At 38.9% G+C, this 19,082-nt stretch overlaps 1 protein-coding gene and 1 long non-coding RNA gene across 2 annotated transcripts in view; both read left to right on the top strand.

Annotated features, from left to right (window-relative positions):
* The window catches only part of LOC124278486 (switch-associated protein 70-like), a 54,892-nt gene extending 41,643 nt beyond the window's left edge, over positions 1-13,249 (top strand). The window contains exons 4-9 of the mRNA XM_046714190.1: positions 3,349-3,460; positions 7,691-7,875; positions 8,518-8,580; positions 8,880-9,046; positions 11,279-11,477; positions 12,655-13,249. Of these exons, the coding sequence (XP_046570146.1) occupies positions 3,349-3,460; positions 7,691-7,875; positions 8,518-8,580; positions 8,880-9,046; positions 11,279-11,477; positions 12,655-12,867 (939 nt within the window). The 3' untranslated portion in view covers positions 12,868-13,249. The remainder of the gene's footprint in view (positions 1-3,348; positions 3,461-7,690; positions 7,876-8,517; positions 8,581-8,879; positions 9,047-11,278; positions 11,478-12,654) is intronic.
* Positions 13,250-14,001: 752 nt separating this feature from the next.
* Positions 14,002-18,844, top strand: LOC124278488. The gene is made up of 2 exons (XR_006899103.1): positions 14,002-14,207; positions 14,395-18,844. It is a non-coding gene; the product is annotated as an uncharacterized LOC124278488 (long non-coding RNA).
* The last annotated feature ends 238 nt before the right edge of the window (positions 18,845-19,082 follow it).

Raw genomic sequence — 19,082 nt, 5'->3', positions numbered from 1 at the left:
GGTCAAGCCAGCATAGACTGTACACACTGTATGGATTCGGTGAAGAAACGCTTGTTGTTACATCCTTGTTGCCTTGTCAAACTGACCCTTGCAGATCCAGGTTAGAATTGGTCATATGCAACCCATGGTTGTCGTAAGAGGCAACTGACGGGATCGGGTGGTCAGGCTCGCTGACTTGGCTGATACATGAACAGAAAGAATTTTTTATGGATAGACAACTTCTTGATTACAATGGATATGGGTGAGGTGAGGTGAGGTGAAATTGGATTTAACGTCGTGCTTGAGAATATTTCGCTCATATGACAACGTGCATGCGTGTGTATGTGTATGTGCGGCTGCTTGTACTAGCCCAGACTGAAGCTGGTTTTATACTGCTAGCCCGCTGAGATACCATGCCGCAGTGAAGCATGAATACCCCACTCAGACACATTATACTGACTCCGAGCCGACCAGTCCTTGTTGTACCCATTAATGCAGACGCCAGGCAGAGACCAACAAGTACCATATTTTAACGTCTTTTGGTATGACGCGGTCGGGGATCGAACCCGTGACCTTCCGCTCTCCGGGTGGATGCTCTAACCACTACACCACAGAGGCGGTCATAATGGATATGACGTTTCGGCCAAGCATCTTCACCGAAACGTCATATCCATTGCAATAAAGAAGATGTCTATCCATAAAATGTCGTTCCTGTTCCTGATACAAGCTTCTGAATGGCACTCAATGAAGTTGGTTGATGCATGTCATCGGTTCCCAATTGCATAGATTAATGCTCATGCTGTTGATCACTGGCTTGTCTGGTCCAGACCTGATTATTTGCCATTGTCATATAGCTGGAATATTACTGAATCGCGGCTAAACAACAAACAAACCTCTTTAACTGCTGCCCCAGTATGTGAGTCATAATAACATGTTATTGTCAATGAAAAGTAAGAGTTTTATCTTGTAAACTTGAGACCGCCTCCGGGGTGTAGTGGTTAGAGCGTCCGCCCGGAGATCGGAAGGTCGCGGGTTCGATCCCCGACCGCGTCAAACCAAAAGATGTTAAATGGTACTTGTTGGTCCCTGCCTGGCCCTCGACACTGACGGGTACAACAAGGACTGGTTGGCTCGGAGTCAGTATCATGTGTCTGAGTGGGGTATTCATGCTTCACTGCGGCATGGTATCTCAGTGGGCTAGCACTATAAAACCAGCTTCAGTCTGGGCTAGTGATGGGCACATACGCATAATAACACGCATGCATTGTCAATTGAATAATGGGGATAAGACGTTAAACCCAATTTCACCTCACTTTGTAAACTTGTATTACTAAATTCAATACATGTGACTCAAGTAGGTTGCACTGGATCTCACAGTGACACATTCTTGAGTCTGTGCTTTTGAAAGACTATTCACATTATGTAAAGTAGGGTCGAGAGCAAAAATCAATTATATGTAATTATTTGTTGTTATGTAACAACTGAATCGAGTGGCCCAGCATGCTAAGGAAGTGCTGGTTTCTTTATAGTTTATGTCTATAGCTGCTGCAACATGTTGGTGACATGTTGAGATAGTCAGAGATCCAACACGTTCATATGCTTGTATTTTCTGTAGTGCATGTGAATTGCTCACACTTTTTGTTTTTTGTTTAACACTACACTCAGCAATATTCCAGCTATATGGCTGCGATCTGTAAATAATTGAGTGTGTACCAGACAATCCAGTGATCAACAACATGAGCATCGCTCTACACAATTGGGATATGATGACATGTGTCAACCAAGTCAGCGAGTCTGAACAACTGATCCCGTTGCTCACCTCATAGACTGCTGAAGACCAATTCTGACCTGGATCTTCACTGGTTTGCTGACACTGATAATGCTGGCAAAATTTAATAGCAAACATACCTTATGTCGTCTTTAAATGATGCTACCGACTCCATGGTCTCGTGGATACAGCTTCTGGCCAGATGGTGGAAGGTCGGTGGTTCACTCACTGGCTGCGTCGTAAGGAAACATGTTAAACTTCAAATCTCTTTCCATTACGTATCAAATTAGTTTAAAATTTAAAAAATGTTTTAAAATTGTGCCATATTTTTTGTTCCATTAAACTGATAAGATCACCAGTGCTTTGTTAGAATTTGATGTAAAAGTAAAAATGTTGATATTTGTTGTAATTCTATGATAATGTTAGTTTTATAGTTTTGACTGTAATCAGTAACTTTCACATAGTTCTAACTGCCTACTTTCATTTTGGTAGATATGCTTGATTAAATGTCATTAAGTTACATTAATGCTTAGATTTCCATATCAGCAATCTCTAATGCAAGAACAGTGGATGACTTATTCAAAACATACTTTATCTCAATAACATAAATTTCTATGACTTTTGTCCTTTTTTAGATGTTAAACACCGTTATCAAAAGCTTAGGAGGAAAATTAGTCATGAAACATGTGATTGTAGTGCTAAACTCCCATACTATACTCAGTTCCAAAAGAAACGCAAATCATGTAAACCTGTGATACTGTGGTGAATATACCTGATCCCATTGCTCACCTCATGGACTGCTGAAGACCAATTCTGACCTGGATTTTCACTGGTTTGCTGACACTGATAATGCTGGCAAAATTTAATAGCAAACATACCTTATGTCATCTTTAAATGATGCTACCGCCTCCATGGTCTCGTGGATAGAGCTTCTGGCCAGATGGTGGAAGGCTGGTGGTTCACTCACTTGCTGCGTCGTAAGGAAACATGTTAAACTAAAGAAAGCCCTTGTTACACGCATGGCACTTGACATCAGTGCATACTCGGGCATAGTACATGTATGTTCACTCACTGGCTGCGTCATAAGGAAAGATGTTAAACTAAAGAAAGCCCTTGTTACACGCATGACACTTGACATCAGGGCATACTCGGGCATAGTACATGTATTTCAGTAGACTAGCTCTAGAAACCTGGCTTTTGTTTTGACTTGAACAAGCTGACGCACAAACATTTGTGTTCAAGTCCATATGTCTTGCACCCATGAACATTGGTCTTCAGTAACCCATGCTTGTCATAAGAGGTGACTAATGGGATCGTGTGTTCAGGCTCGCTGACTTGGTTGACACATGTTAATTTGAACTGTAGTTTGAGACCGAATGGTTTACTACAGGTGAGCTTCTGAACGGACTCTGCTTTAATTTGAACTAATTAATTTTGAAAGTAATGTTACAACAACAACAATAACAGTATAAAGGGTGTTTTAGCTGAAGGTGAGCTACATTGCCATTTTATTACTTGATATGTTTTCTTGAGTTGTTTCGATGTTGTTTCCAAATGCATGAATGTTGTTTGATGTTGCATGCACTTTCTTCCCCTGCCAGCCCCTGCCTGATAAGATCGGCACCAAGACCAACCGTTTCATCCTACACACCTCTGGTAAACAGTATGAGTTGTCTGCCCCTGATCTCAAGTCCCGAAATGAATGGATATCAGGTACAATGATTTACAATGATACTGAGCTCTCAGATTAGTGGTGATATGTGTTGTTGGCATGACCTAACAGAGTGGCAATGGATTTATTTTATTTTTAAAAGACATGTTTGAGTTACTGATGATTGTTTGTTGTCAATCTACTCACCCTTCTATAGCTATGTTCCATTTCAGGATGTTGACATTTTAATAAGATTTCCAGATTCTGTATTGACACAATGTATCTGCTGCAATGGATCTATTGATACCATATTGATACATTGTTGGTGCTGTATTGATACAATGTGTCTGTTGGTGCTGTTTTAAATTAATACAATATGTCTATTGATGCTATATTGATACAATGTGTCTATCGGTGCTGTATGGATGCAATGTATCTGATGGTACTGTATTGATACAATGAGTCTACCGGTGCTGTATTGATACAGTGTGTCTATTGGTGCTGTATTGATACAATGTGTTTATTGTGCTGTATTGATATAATGTGTATATTGGTGCTGTATTGATACAATGTGTCTATTGGTGCTGTATTGATACAATGTATCTGATGGTACTGTATTGATACAATGTGTCTAATGGTACTGTATTGATACAATGTGTCTGTTGGTGCTGTATTGATACAATGTGTTTATTGTGCTGTATTGATATAATGTGTATATTGGTGCTGTATTGATACAATGTGTCTATTGGTGCTGTATTGATACAATGTATCTGATGGTACTGTATTGATACAATGTGTCTGTTGGTACTGTATTGATACAATATGTCTACCGGGGCTGTATTGATACAATGTGTCTATTGGTGCTTTATTTCATACAATGGGTCTATTGATGATGTATTGATACAACATGTCTATTGAAACTGTTTTGATATAATATGTCTATTGGTGCTATATGGATACAATGTTCCTGAATGCTTTGATTGTTTAAGTTACTATTTCTATGTTGACATAGAAATCAACTGAAGAAAAACAAATAGCATGCACTGAAATTACCTTGAAATATATGCAGACATTTAAAACAAACTCAAGAATGTCAAAACATCCATTTTATCCCCTCCAGCATGGTGATGATAGTTTTCCCCAAAAGAAGATAAGGGCAACCCCCCACCCCACCCCCAAAAAAAAATCAAATAAAAAAAAATCAGAAAAATATGAGTTCAAATCTCTTTCCATTACGTATCAAATTAGTTTTAAAAATGTTTTAAAATTGTGCCATATTTTTTGTTCCATTAAACAGATATGATCACCAGTGCTTTGTAAGAATTTGATGTGACTAGTAAAAATGTTGATATTTGTTGTAATTCTATGATAATGTTAGTTTTATAGTTTTGACTGTAATCAGTAAGTTTCACATAGTTCTAACTGCCTACTTTCATTTTGGTAGATATGCTTGATTAAATATCATTAAGTTACATTAATGCTTAGATTTCCATATCAGCAATCTCTAATGCAAGAACAGTGGATGACTTATTCAAAACATACTTGATCTCAATAACAAATTTCTATGACTTTTGTCTTTTTTTAGATGTTAAACACTGATATCAAAAGCTTAGGAGGAAAATTAGTCATGAAACATGTGATTGTAGTGCTAAACTCCCATACTATACTCAGTTCCAAAAGAAACGCAAATCATGTAAACCTGTGATACTGTGGTGAATATACAGATTGAATATATTGTTTGCTCATGAAAACATTCAATGCAAACATTCAATGAAAACAATGTGAGTGCATAAAGTGAAGACACAAGTGATGTTTAATTATGACCAGACTTGTTTTGTGATAATGTCGATAAGACGCAGGATTGCATCATTTGGTGAAGTATCTTGAGAGTCATCAGAGAGGCATTTCAGCATTGAGTATGGAATCCATCAGCAGCCACTTTGGTATCATCAGAACACTCTCAGACAAGAATGACTATCTGAGCATAGAATACACACCACTTCTGTCATGTTTCATGTAAATTTAAACATTTGTAATACTCATGTTTCTTTTGTAGTTCAGTATACAACAGACTTATAATGTTGCTGCACTAAAAAGGGAGCCCTGGTTGTTATATAATAGTGTCACACCTAAAATATAGTTTTATTCAAGCCATAACCATATTTATGCTTGTGAAGCAAATTTCTTTATTTTTTTGTATTATTTAACAAATCATGGTAATCTAGAACTAAATTTACCTGAGATGACAAGTGTCTCATTGTTTACGATTAACTTTCCTTTCCATAACATATTTATAATAAAAGAGAATATATGTGTGTGATTTATTCCCTATTGCTTAACTGTATGTTTGTTTATTGTTTAATGCTGGACTTAGCATTAATTCAGCAATAAACAACAGCCTGTTAATGATCTAGTCAGATCACCCAATCCCAGTAGTCACCTTTTGACAAGTCCCTACAAAACAATCCAGTGATCAACAGCACGAGCATCAATCCATGCAATTGGGATATGATGACATGTGTCTAGCTATCAGCAAGCCTAAACATCAACCCGGATCTTCATGTGTGGCTTGTTGGTTGACTCAGCGACATCTTGGCTGTGAAGTGTTTTCAAGACCTAAATGGACTCTCACTAAGAATAGCAGTAATTTTTTTATTAATGACAAATGTGGAATGACATTTTGCCATGCACAGCTGTCTCACAGTTCTCAGTTAGCTGGTAATAAATATATTATTAAACAGTTGGTCTGGGAATTTTTCCAACTGTGAAGTTATTACTCAGTGTGTTCATTTCACATGAATAAATAATAACTCCAAATGGCTTATTTCAAACTTCGAAATGATTGCCTTGTTCACCATTGACTTATAAACAAGATGACTGGAAACGTTTGACTGCTACACCTGTTTTTTTAATCATAGTCACTGGGATGGAAATAACCCATTGCCTGACGCCCGAGTCCAATGTTTTTTTCCTTCGGGCAAGCAAAGTTGTATATCACACTGTACCGGTGTCCAGTTGACTTTCCAATATTAATTATGTTGTTTATTTAAAAAAATCAACAAGAAAACGGCCGGTATAGTGGAAAAATTATCAGGGCAAGTGATTTTACATGTGCCACTGTACCAGAGTACACTAGCAATTTTAAAGTTATTTCCACCCCTGAGTCAAGAATGCAGATGAATAAAGACTTATTTGAGCTGGTTGGTTAGGGTATGGAACGAAGGTGGGATTGGGCATTAGGTAAGTGGTTGCGAATTTGACCGAAGGAATCAAATTTTACATTATAATTTAACCTGCAACTTACTATAAAGTGTGGAAGAATTGATTTTATTGATAGTAATAGTGAGTGAGTGAGTAGACACATTTCAGCGATATCATGGCAGGGGACACTGTAAATAGGCTTCACAAATTGTACCTCTGTTGGGAATCTAACCTAGGTGGTCGGACTTGATGAGTGAACGCTTAAACCACTAGTCTACTCCACTGTCCCTGACAGAAGCTCCCCTGGGTCCCCTGGTAGTAATAAAGTGCATATACCAGGGGTGGAAATAACCAATTGCCCAATGCCCGAGTCCAGCGTTTTTTTCTGTCGGGCAAGCAAATTTGTATATCACACTGTACCGGTGTCCAGTTGACTTTCCAATATTAATTATGTTGTTTATGGAAAAAATCAACAAGAACATCAGCCAGTATAGTGGCAAAATTATCAGGGCAAGTGATTTTATATGTGCCACTGTACCGGAGAACACTGGCAATTTTACAGTTATTTCCACCCCTGTATACACAAATGAGTCCATATAGGGGTTTAACAACAAGTAAAAGGCAAATATTATGGATGACAACTTCTTCTTTATTGTACACACAACGTTTCTGGTCTATTCCTTGCCCCTTCTTCAGGTGAATTGTCACGAAGGGGAAAGGAATAGCCCAGAAACGTTGTGTGTACAATAAAGAAGAAGTTGTCATCCATAATATTTGCCTTTTATTCGAATACCAACTTCTAGATGCCTCTCAAGAAACTCATTTAGCAACAAGCATGGATTGTGAAGACCAGTCCTAACCGGATCTTCATGGGTGTCCATTTGTTCTTAGACACATTTTGCAGTGTGTTCATAGTCTCTTTCCATAATGCTTTGATGCAGATTTGAATATGGGGTACCAACATTATGAACAATTCTTATGAAATGTCTTGTTATGTTTATGGAATACTATGAAGGCAAGTGAATACCCTTCATCAATGTAAGCACAGATCACACTCAGGGACTCACAGGGTCATTTTCTCTTGTCACCAGCTATACAGAAGGCCATTGACCACTCGTACGCCAGTAGGGACGAGACCATCCAGAGGTTGTCGTGGTGGGAGAGAAGGAAGGAGAGGGCAGCAAGGAGGAAAGAAGCTGATGAAGAATCCAAGAGGAGGAAGGAAGAGCAGGAGCTCATGCTGAAGCAGCAGAAGGAGCTGGAGGAAGAGAAGGAGGTATGGGATCTGGAAAGTGTTCACATCTAAGGGCTGGATTTTGGCTCGGTCATCAAAGGCGGTACAATTCCATGTGCAGAATAGCATCAAGGCATGTCAGAGTATACGTCTTTGCCGAGACCTATGATAGTGGATTTTAATACAGGTTCTCTGATTATGTCAAATTTCTATAAGAATATGATGACATATCTGATCATCCCTATCGGTCAACTAAAACTTCTGTCAGCTGTATACTGACTGACTGAGGCTTTTTATGCCGCTTTTAGCAATATTCCAGCAATACAGGTTGGGGAGACCTATGATAGTGGATTTTAATACAGGTTCTCTGATTATGTCAAATTTCTATAAGAATATGATGACATATCTGATCATCCCTATCGGTCAACTAAAACTTCTGTCAGCTGTATACTGACTGACTGAGTTCGTTTTTTATGCCGCTTTTAGCAATATTCCAGCAATATCACGGCGGGGGACACCAGAAATGGGCTTCACACATTGTACCCATGTGGGGATTCGAACCCGGGTCTATGGCGTGACGAGCCAACGCTTTAACCACTAGGCTACCCCACCGCCCCGAGATGTATACATATTTATTTAGGTACATCTAAAAGTTTGACTGAACTACGACTGTTTTTGTTCCAGAGGAACAACAGAGATCGGCTCCTTCTGGAACAGCAGCTTCAAGAACTGGAGGCAGAGAGACAGGTGAGTATATGGAAAGTGATGAGTGATTTGAGAGGGACAAAAGATTGATAATGAGAATATGAGAGAATGACGAGTGACAATAGAGAGATGACAGAGTGACAGAGCATAAAATAACACATTGACTTGGGATTCAGACAAGTAGCTAAAGTCCTGGACTGCGTTCACTTTGCTCATATGAGATCCTGTCTTGATTTCAGGAGGCCAGTTGAATGTAATACCCTGTCGTGTGATTATTTTGGAGCTTGAAGATATTAATTTAGCATCCATATTTGCTCAGCAACTTCACAATCTCATTGCAGGCGAGAGCTGAGATTGAAGCACAGCTTCGTGAGCAGGCAGCGCTCCGAGAAGCAGAACAGCAGCGGCTTAAAGAGTTAGAGGAGATACGACAACAGATGGAGAAGCTCCTTGAGGAGGAACGCCAGGCCAAGCGGGACGAGGAGATAGTCCGCAACCTACAAGCCAGGTACCCACCAGGAGCTGTTCCTCTGCCCATTAAGTCTGGGAGAAGGGGAAGGGATGAGGTGGGTCAGAGTCTGCTTGTTGAGGTACCTCCGCGTCCCCGGCGTCGTCGCCGAGTCAGACGAGAGTTTGAGGAGCTGGAGGAGGTGGAGGATGAGCTGGATAATGTGGAGGAGATGAGGAAGAAAGGGAGGAGGAAGCAGTGTGACAATATGCCTCCGTTGTGTAACTGTTACTGCACACTGATGTAGATTAAACACACATTCCTCATCGTAATGGGTAGATTTGGGAAACTGTGTGTATTGGTGTGTGTGCTGTAGTTATATAGTATTGTCTTTGTTTCTTGGGTGGGAAAATATTTTTGATAATTTTATACTTTATATCTGTTTCATATTTATATATTTGGAAAAGTGGCCTGTATTTACGGCATTTTGTATCTTTGTTTAACATTATGGAAATGAATAACATCTTATGATACAGACACTCATTGCATGAGAGCCTGGAATGAAACAGACACACATGCAGTGATACAGACACACATGCAGTGATACAGTGATACAGACACACATGCAGTGATACAGACACACATGCAGTGATACAGTGATACAGACACACATGCAGTGATACAGACACACATGGAATGAAGCAAACAAATAATGCCTCAGACAAATTGATGAATGGAGACACCCATGATATACACTTCCATGGGATAACACATTTTGGAATGACAGACATATGAAATATTAAAGACATCCATGGAATGATAGAAACAAGGAATGAGACTGAAGTGGAATGATACATGATACGTGAGAAACAAGGAATGAGACGTGATATACATGGATTGGTATAGATATGGAATGATACACACATGGATTGATAGACACATGGATTGATAGACACATGGATTGATACACACATGGATTGGTATACACATGGAATGATACACACATGAATTGATACATGGATTGGTATGCACATGAATTGGTACACACATGGATTGGTATAGACATGGAATGATACACACATGAATTGATACATGGATTGGTACACACATGGATTGGTACACACATGGATTGGTACACACATGGATTGGTATAGACATGGAATGATACACACATGAATTGATACATGGATTGGTATGCACATGGATTGGTACACACATGGATTGGTATAGACATGGAATGATACACACATGAATTGATACATGGATTGGTATGCACATTGATTGGTACATGGATTGGTACACACATGGATTGGTATAGACATGGAATGATACACACATGAATTGATACACACATGGATTGGTACGCACATGGATTGATACACACATGGATTGGTATAGACATGGAATGATACACACATGAATTGATACATGGATTGGTACAGCACATGGATTCATATGCACATACATTGGTATAGACATGATACACTTTGATGGGCTCGTGGATATTGGTATAAACATGGAATGATACACACATGGATTGATACATGGATTGGTACACACACACATGGATTGATACACACATGGATTGATACAGACATGGAATGATACACACATGGATTGATACACACATGGAATGATACATGGATTGATACACACATGGATTGATACACTCATGGAATGTTACAGACATGGAAATACACACTTATAAATAAATAACTGTGAAAACAAGTCTTAAAAACAAGGAATGACATGTAAAATGTATATATCTGTTGATTATATTGATGTTTTAATTGATGCATATTATTAATAGTACAGCATTTAGTGTGTTTGTGTGTCTGTATAATTCATATGTACTTGTATTTAATAACTGCTTATAAATCATGGAATTTAGTTACCTATTTACCTGGCCATCTGATTCTTGCAAACATCTGACTAAGTCAGAGTCCTGTATCTTGATTGGTATGTAGCCAAATCGAAACTAGTTCAGCTGAGAATAACAGGCATATCAACTTAATCAACATTAAAACATATTATTTTTTTAGGAACAGAAAAGATGTATTTTGCAATGAATTATTTCAGAGCATATTTGTCATATTATTTCATAGGATAAGTTTATGCATCCATATATACAGCTTGCTTTTTATACAAATAATGATGTCAGAAATTATTATGCATCTTGCTCCAGACAAATAGCATGTGATGGGTCAGAGTTACTGATGCATGTACCTGGTATCTATGGTAACACCTCCTGGGTATGGTCCCCCCTTGATGTGGTTGGTGTGGCTGTTGCAGGATTCTGGAGGAAGAGTTTGAGAAGAGGACGGAGCTGGAGAAGCTGAAGGACCAGCAGGACCAGCTCCTGGAGGAAGAGCGAAGACAGCGGGCCGGGATGGAGAAGGCCCGGGTGGAGTCCGATCACCAGCTCATCGAGGCCAGGGATAGGCTGAAGGAGCTGGAGCTGGAGGGGAAGCAGGCAGAGAGTCAGCTGTTGGTGAGTACCGGTACTACTGATTAGAACCATGAAGATCCGGATTAGAATTGGTCTTCAGCAACCAATGCTAGTTGTAAGAGGTGACTAATTGGATCGGGTGGTCAGGCTTGCTGACTTGGTTGACACATGTCATCGTATACCATTTGTGTAAATCGATGCTCATGATGTTGATCACTGGATTGTCTGGTCCAGACTCGATTATTTACTGACTGCCGCCATATAGCTGGAATATTGCTGAGTGTGCGTTTAACACCAACCAACCAACTACAACATTTTAGTGGTGTTCCGATTAATTGAAATAATCGTAGATTGGTTGCAGTGACCACTGACCTATTACGTAACTATTGCCTACTGTTCATAAGTTATTAGAGCCTGAGAACACGTGTGTTCTGAGAGAACTCACTTCACTTATTGACAAGTCATGATTGAAGATTTCTTAAAGACTCCAGGAAGTTTATGTTCATTATATTTTCGTCATTCATTTAAAGCAGCAAGCTGCCTCATTTAAATTTGATTTGAAATTTGCAAATGTATTTACGCTGTTATTAAATAAAAACAAGGAAACAGAGAAGCATATGTTTTGTATTTAATTTTATCTGCAATAAAACCTTAAAAGGAAAATACTAAAAATGATGCTAACAATTTTTTTCAATGATAGATCAGTTGAATTGAACCAGTCATCAATTATGAGATTTCAACCAATTCCCAGCACTACTACAGGTCTGTGTACAGGGATGCAGGGAGCTGGGCTGAGTGCTACAGATGTACTGGGATGTAGGGAATGGTCCAAGTACAAAATAGTATCAGAGCATTTTCAGGGGTGGAAATAACCCATTGCCCTAACGCCCGAGTCCAGCGTTTTTTTCTGTCGGGCAAGCAAATTTGTATATTACACTGTACCGGTGTCCAGTTGACTTTCCAATGTTAATTATGTTGTTTATTTAAAGAATCAACAAGAAAACGGCCGGTATAGTGGAAAAATCATCAGGGCAAGTGATTTTACAAACGCCACTGTACCGGAGTACACTAGCAATTTTAAAGTTATTTCCACCCCTGATTTTCAGGAATGTAAACGAAAAAATCCCAGTCCCCAACAGAATGTCAACTTATCAGCCCTCAACATGCCAAAAATTAGTTGTTTCTTGGTTCCTGACAGTTGGTCTCCTCTGTGTTGCAGGAAGCTACTAGTAAGCTACGACTTGCCGAGGAGGAGCGGGTCAAGCTGGAGGCAAGGCTGAAAGTGAAGGAATCTAAAACAATCGGGCTAGCCAGACCCATGTGTGTACCTGATCCCGACCCTTTCACCACACACAGGGGCAAAGGTGCTTTTGTAGAGGCAAACTTCAAGGCTAAGACGGCCCACATTACACCCACCACTACACAGCTATAGTGTAGAGAATGCTTGTCAGGTTATTGTCAGAGACATTGGAAAACATGGTTGTGGGTAGAGTGGCACATGAGCACTGGAACATTACATGGTTAATACACTTGATGTATTCTTGGTTGTCGCTGATGGAACATAGGAACACTATAGAGTTGAGACATCAGAACACGTTAGACCAATACACAGTTGTAGACATCAGAACACTGTAGACCAAAACACACTTGTAGTAGAGACATCAGAACACGTTAGACCAATACACAGTTGTAGTAGAGACATCAGAACACTATAAACCGATACACACTTGTAGTTGAGACATCAGAACACTTGTAGTTCAGACATCAGAACACTATAGAACAATACACAGTTGTAGTTCAGACATCAGAACACTATAGACACAGTTGTGTAGAGACAATACACTGTAGAACAATACACAGTTGTAGTAGAGACATCAGAACACTGTAGACCAATGCACAGTTGTAGTTGAGACATCAGAACACTTGTAGTTCAGACATCAGAACACTATAGAACAATACACAGTTGTAGTAGAGACATCAGAACACTGTAGACCAATGCACAGTTGTAGTTGAGACATCAGAACACTTGTAGTTCAGACATCAGAACACTGTAGAACAATACACAGTTGTAGTTGAGAAATCAGAACACTTGTAGTTCAGACATCAGAACACTATAGAACAATACACAGTTGTAGTAGAGACATCAGAACACTATAGAACAATACACAGTTGTAGTAGAGACATCACAACACTATAGAACAATACACAGTTGTAGTAGAGACGTCAGAACACTTGTAGTTGAGACATCAGAACACTATAGAACAATACACAGTTGTAGTAGAGACATCAGAACACTATAGACCAATACACAGTTGTAGTAGAGACGTCAGAACACTTGTAGTAGAGACATCAGAACACTATAGACCAATACACAGTTGTAGTAGAGACATCAGAACACTATAGACCAATACACAGTTGTAGTAGAGACGTCAGAACACTTGTAGTTGAGACATCAGAACACTATAGAACAATACACAGTTGTAGTAGAGACATCAGAACACTATAGACCAATACACAGTTGTAGTAGAGACGTCAGAACACTTGTAGTAGAGACATCAGAACACTATAGACCAATACACAGTTGTAGTAGAGACATCACAACACTATAGACCAATACACAGTTGTAGTAGAGACATCAGAACACGTTAGACCAATACACACTTGTAGTTGAGACATCAGAACACTTGTAGTAGAGACATCAGAACACTTGTGGTTGAGACATCAGAACACTATAGAACAATACACAGTTGTAGTAGAGACATCAGAACACTTGTAGTAGAGACATCAGAACACTATAAACCGAAACACAGTTGTAGTAGAGACATCAGAACACTTGTAGTTGAGACATCAGAACACTGTAATCTGAAACACAGTTGTAGCTGAGACGTCAGAACACTGTAGACTAATACACAGTTTTAGTAGAGATGTCAGAACCCTATTGAACAACGAACAGCTGTAGTGCAGAACACAATAATGATACCAAGATGCATATTTTATCAGACACTCATCTCTGTAGTGAATACGACCTGTTTCAGTTTTGTACACCTGACCAGGTGAGGGTTGATGAAGTTGTATATATGCAAATGTTATTTTAATCTGTGGAGGCTGAGGATGCAGCAATTGTGATGACTTTATTTTATATATTTTTTTACTGTTACACTCTGTTACAGATAATATGGCAGTGAGCCTGTATGATGTCTGGGATATATTTGTATACATATATCTATGTAAATAGAATCCGTATTGATACCTGTGTGTGATATGCGTGATGGTTATTAATTGAGAAATATTTCAAATTTCATGTCAACATTTTTGTGGTTTAATTTTGATAAATTTTCCCACAATGCCACATGGATGGTTTCTTCTTTAAGGCACAAGTACTTAAGGCATTTGTATTTCCCCAAGTGTTTAAATGTAATTAAGGTCCATGATTTTTTCTGGAGTACATACATTTTTATCTGGAGAGTCTCCAAGTTGAATTTTGTTTCATAAACTGGGATTCCTCAATATTTTGTAACTGAATTTCAAGCACTGTTCCATAAAACCGGATCTTTTGAGAATGTTCAGAATTATTTTAAATAAGCGTGGGACATTTCACATCTGGCAGGGGTTGCAATGTCTGTGATTCGTACACTGGGAAACAATCTTATATTTGTGTTTTTTTCATTTGCCTGTTTTTAAAGGCACTTGTCTTAGCATCTCGTCTGAGGGATTGGTCATTTATTATAGGGTTGGGTTTGCAGGTGGGATGGTTGTCCCTTAATTTCAGCAGCATTTTTCATGTCCCCCATTATTAACTACCACAAAGGGCCTAAATAAATTTCTAGAGGCAAGTGAGTTTATTAAAAAATGCTTCCGTTTATTCAGCAGTGAATGGGTACCCGGTGGGATAAGTCTATTAATCTTCTAGTGTCTCAAAGGCAACTTGAGTTAACCAGGATAAAAATGTCAATAATGTGCTTAAAGCATGCTTGTGTGTCATAGAGCTCAGTGCCATACAAGTGGCATTGTTACTGTTTTCTAAAAAATTAGAACTGTAATTGTTTCATGACAACCCTCCTTACGCCCACTGCCTTCTATAATAAATGACCAACCCCCTAATGACTTGGCTGTGTGCATGATTCCCATTGTAATAGCCCTTTGTGTATACGCTGTATATGTCGCTGGGTGCAGGTTTATATTTATCATGCATGCTGTGTATGTAAAACAACTTCAAACCAATGGCAACCAGTTGTCTGAACCGTCTTTTATTGTGACACTAGTCTTGTACAGTGCTTGTAGGCCTTTTCTTTTTTGATAGTGTAAAATGACTTTTTACAACAGTTCATGACCTTTCAGATTTGTTCTGATTTGCAGTTATTCCACATTTGTCATTGCAATGTTTAATCTTGCCAAGTCATGATGATGATGATGATGATGATCATGATGATGATGGTGACGATGATGATGATTACCACGTGCTTCTAGAGAAACTGATTTTTCACTTTGTTTGTAAATTGAATTTATTTATGTAATAATAAGCATAATTTTCAGAATAAGACTATAATTGTGATGTAACCATATTCAGCTGTTAAGTAGATTAACTCAGCTAATATTTGGGGATTATTTGAATCTCATGACAACTAGCTGAGGAGAGCAATCTTACCTGTATTACACCACTGACACCCATTACACAGGGGGGCGGTGGGGTAGCCTAGTGATTAAAGCGTTGGCTCCTCATGCCGAAGACCCGGTTCGAATCCCCACATGGGTACAATGTGTGAAGCCCATTTCTGGTGTCCCCCTGCCGTGATGTTGCTGGAATATTGCTAAAAGCGTCGTAAAACCAAACTCAGTCAGTCAGTCAGCCATTACACAGGAGAACCATCAGCTATGTGGCAGGATGTAGCAGTCATTGACCAAGGACACTTGACACAGAATATACAATTTCTTACCATCATCAACTTTATTAGTACCAGAGAAGCTATGGTTTTATACAACACAAGGAATGACATAATAACTATAATAATATAAAAGAATTGGGCATTCAGGATACTTAAGGGAAGGTAGTGTTCTGGGGAACACTATGTTTAACCTCCCACAAACATTTATGTCGCAACTGACTGAGAATTTGAAAAAGTGTTGGTCTATTTTTGTCCGAATTTTTCATTATCTGGACCTGTTATGCAAATGTACAGATCTAGACATTGTACGCAAGGAATGTATCCTGTTTGCTTCTTGTGAAATTGTCTGAAGCCCCTTAAATACTAAATACACTGTGAAACTCTTCTCATAAACATATGACAGGGGTGGAACCTTGTATCTTTCTTTGAATAAGTCTTTGCTAAATAAGCATGTTATTGATATGCAATATGTGGGTCAAAGCCCACTGAAGATACATGTTTGATGGTGTATTTTCATGTCAGCTGTTTTCAAAAATTCGATTCCCCACATGGGTACAATATGTCAAGCCCATTTCTGGTGTCCCCCAATGTGATATTGCTGGAATATTGCTCAAAGTGGCGTAAAACCATATTCACTCACTCATGTCACATTATGTGTCAATTTTTGAAAATATATGACATGTATGTTAAATGGAATGGGGGGTGGTTAAAGCGTTCGCTCGTCATGCCGAAGACCCAAATACCCGGTTCGGTTTCCCACATGGGTACAATGTATGAAGCCCATTTCTGCTGTCCCCTGCCGTGATATTGCTGTAATATTGCTAAAAGCGGCGTAAAACCAAACTCACTCACAAAGGATGGAACAGTTGTTACTGATTGTTGGCAAAATGGTTGATGGCTGATTTAGCACTTATGACCATCCATGACAGCTTCAAACTCTGTTGTCATAGTGACAATATTTCTGATGATGATTTGAAACATCACTTACTTAGGTATAACACTCAAAACAAACTGCAGAACTTCACAATTGGAAGATAAAATCAGTTGTTTTTCAATTGAGCAATTTATATGACTTTGAAATAAGATTAAGGTGTTCCCAAAGGTCTTACCAATATTTTATCAGTCATCAGTTCAAAAGATACAATTTCTTTTTCTGATAGAGAAGACCAACACTCTTTGGGGACTCACGATACTTTGGTCTCTAAAATATTCATCATGTTTAGTGAATATGATCCACTTGTATCTCCGTGGGTTGTAACTCACATACCTGAATGGAGTCTTACATATCCATAGCAATAAGATGGTCCAATTGCTTTTGTGTTGAGGAGACATTTACTTTGCCGATCCATGATGCTATCAGTTAGAAAATATTAGAAACGAAAAGCAGTATGGCACAGCTAATATACATCCCTGTCTGAATTGCGGAAAAATGTATGGATGTAACTTTTGCATTATTGGGAATATATATACCCATGAAGGTCGGGGTTAGAATATTGGTCTTTAGTAACCCATGCATGTCGGAAGAGGCGACTAACGGGATCGTGCGGTCAGGCTCGCTGACTTGGTTGACATGTACACATGTCATCGGTTATTGCACAGATCGATGCTCATGCTGTTGATCACTGGATTGCCTGGTCCAGACTTGATTATTTACTGACCGCCGCCATATAGCTTGAATGTTGCTGAGTGCAGCGTAAAACAACTCACTCACCCACTCGAGTATATAATTGTCATTCCTTCATAAGTTGAATGAAAGCTGGGAAGACTGTTGCTGTATATGTTGATATAGTTAAGTAGGGTATAAGGGTGATATTATGGGATAGATAGGATAGGTAAGCTATTGCTTGTCCGACCAACATATACTCTCATCTGTTGATAAGGATATTATTCACAAATTCCATTCTCAGAATGTCAAGTGTGTGTTTAAATATCTCTTGCTATCCTTATCAATAGTTGAGTAGTATGTATTCTAGTTTTTGTTTAATAGGTTGACTGCCACCCGAGTATACTCGTAGTATCAATTCTGGCCGAATGTGCCACTACGAGTTATCTAGTGGTAGTTTGAAACAAGTTTCACATGTTGGCAAAATAGGCACAAGAAACAAAAGACTCCTGGAGACAACTGCTTCTTGTGCCTGCTTTGACAACATGTGAAACCTGTTTCAAAATATCATTGATGAAGCTACGAGATTTTTTATTTTTTTACTCGTAGTAGCAAATTCGGCCACGCATTGATACTACGAGTATACACGGGTGGCAGTCAACGTGTTAAGGGGCAAGCACTATTGGCAAGCAGTTGGAACCAAATGCCTCTTGGGTTGATGACACATACATGAGAATATGCCACTGTTCTTCCTGAATGATAATGGACTCCTCACACAGTGAGTTCTAAAAATAGCATTTCAAAGAATAAGGTCATGAGTTAAAATGTTTCTCAGAGAAATAAACAAGATAATTTTTTCTTGTGCATATGTATTTCACGGCTTTGTGCAATTTATGTCTAAGCATTAAACATTACACAGATGATCGCTTGTTTGTTTTTTTATGACATATTTTACCTGTGCACATACCATTCATGTCCTTGTTCCCTCAGGTAGTTAACGAGATGCCCCCTCACCTGGGAAAACAGATCTTTCAGATTTATCGCTTCATAATGTGAATCCCTACATTTGAAAAGTCCACAGAGTCAAGTGGTATATGCTTGATGGTGAACACCTCATCGCAAGAGATACACATAAAGGAGGTCTATCTCCATCCGTTTTCA

This window comes from Haliotis rubra, unplaced genomic scaffold (assembly GCF_003918875.1).
Source record: "Haliotis rubra isolate DU_JTF1 unplaced genomic scaffold, ASM391887v1 Scf238, whole genome shotgun sequence".
Classification (NCBI taxonomy): domain Eukaryota; kingdom Metazoa; phylum Mollusca; class Gastropoda; order Lepetellida; family Haliotidae; genus Haliotis; species Haliotis rubra.
Note: the sequence above shows the minus strand (reverse complement) of the source record. Positions and strands in the feature narration are given on the sequence as shown.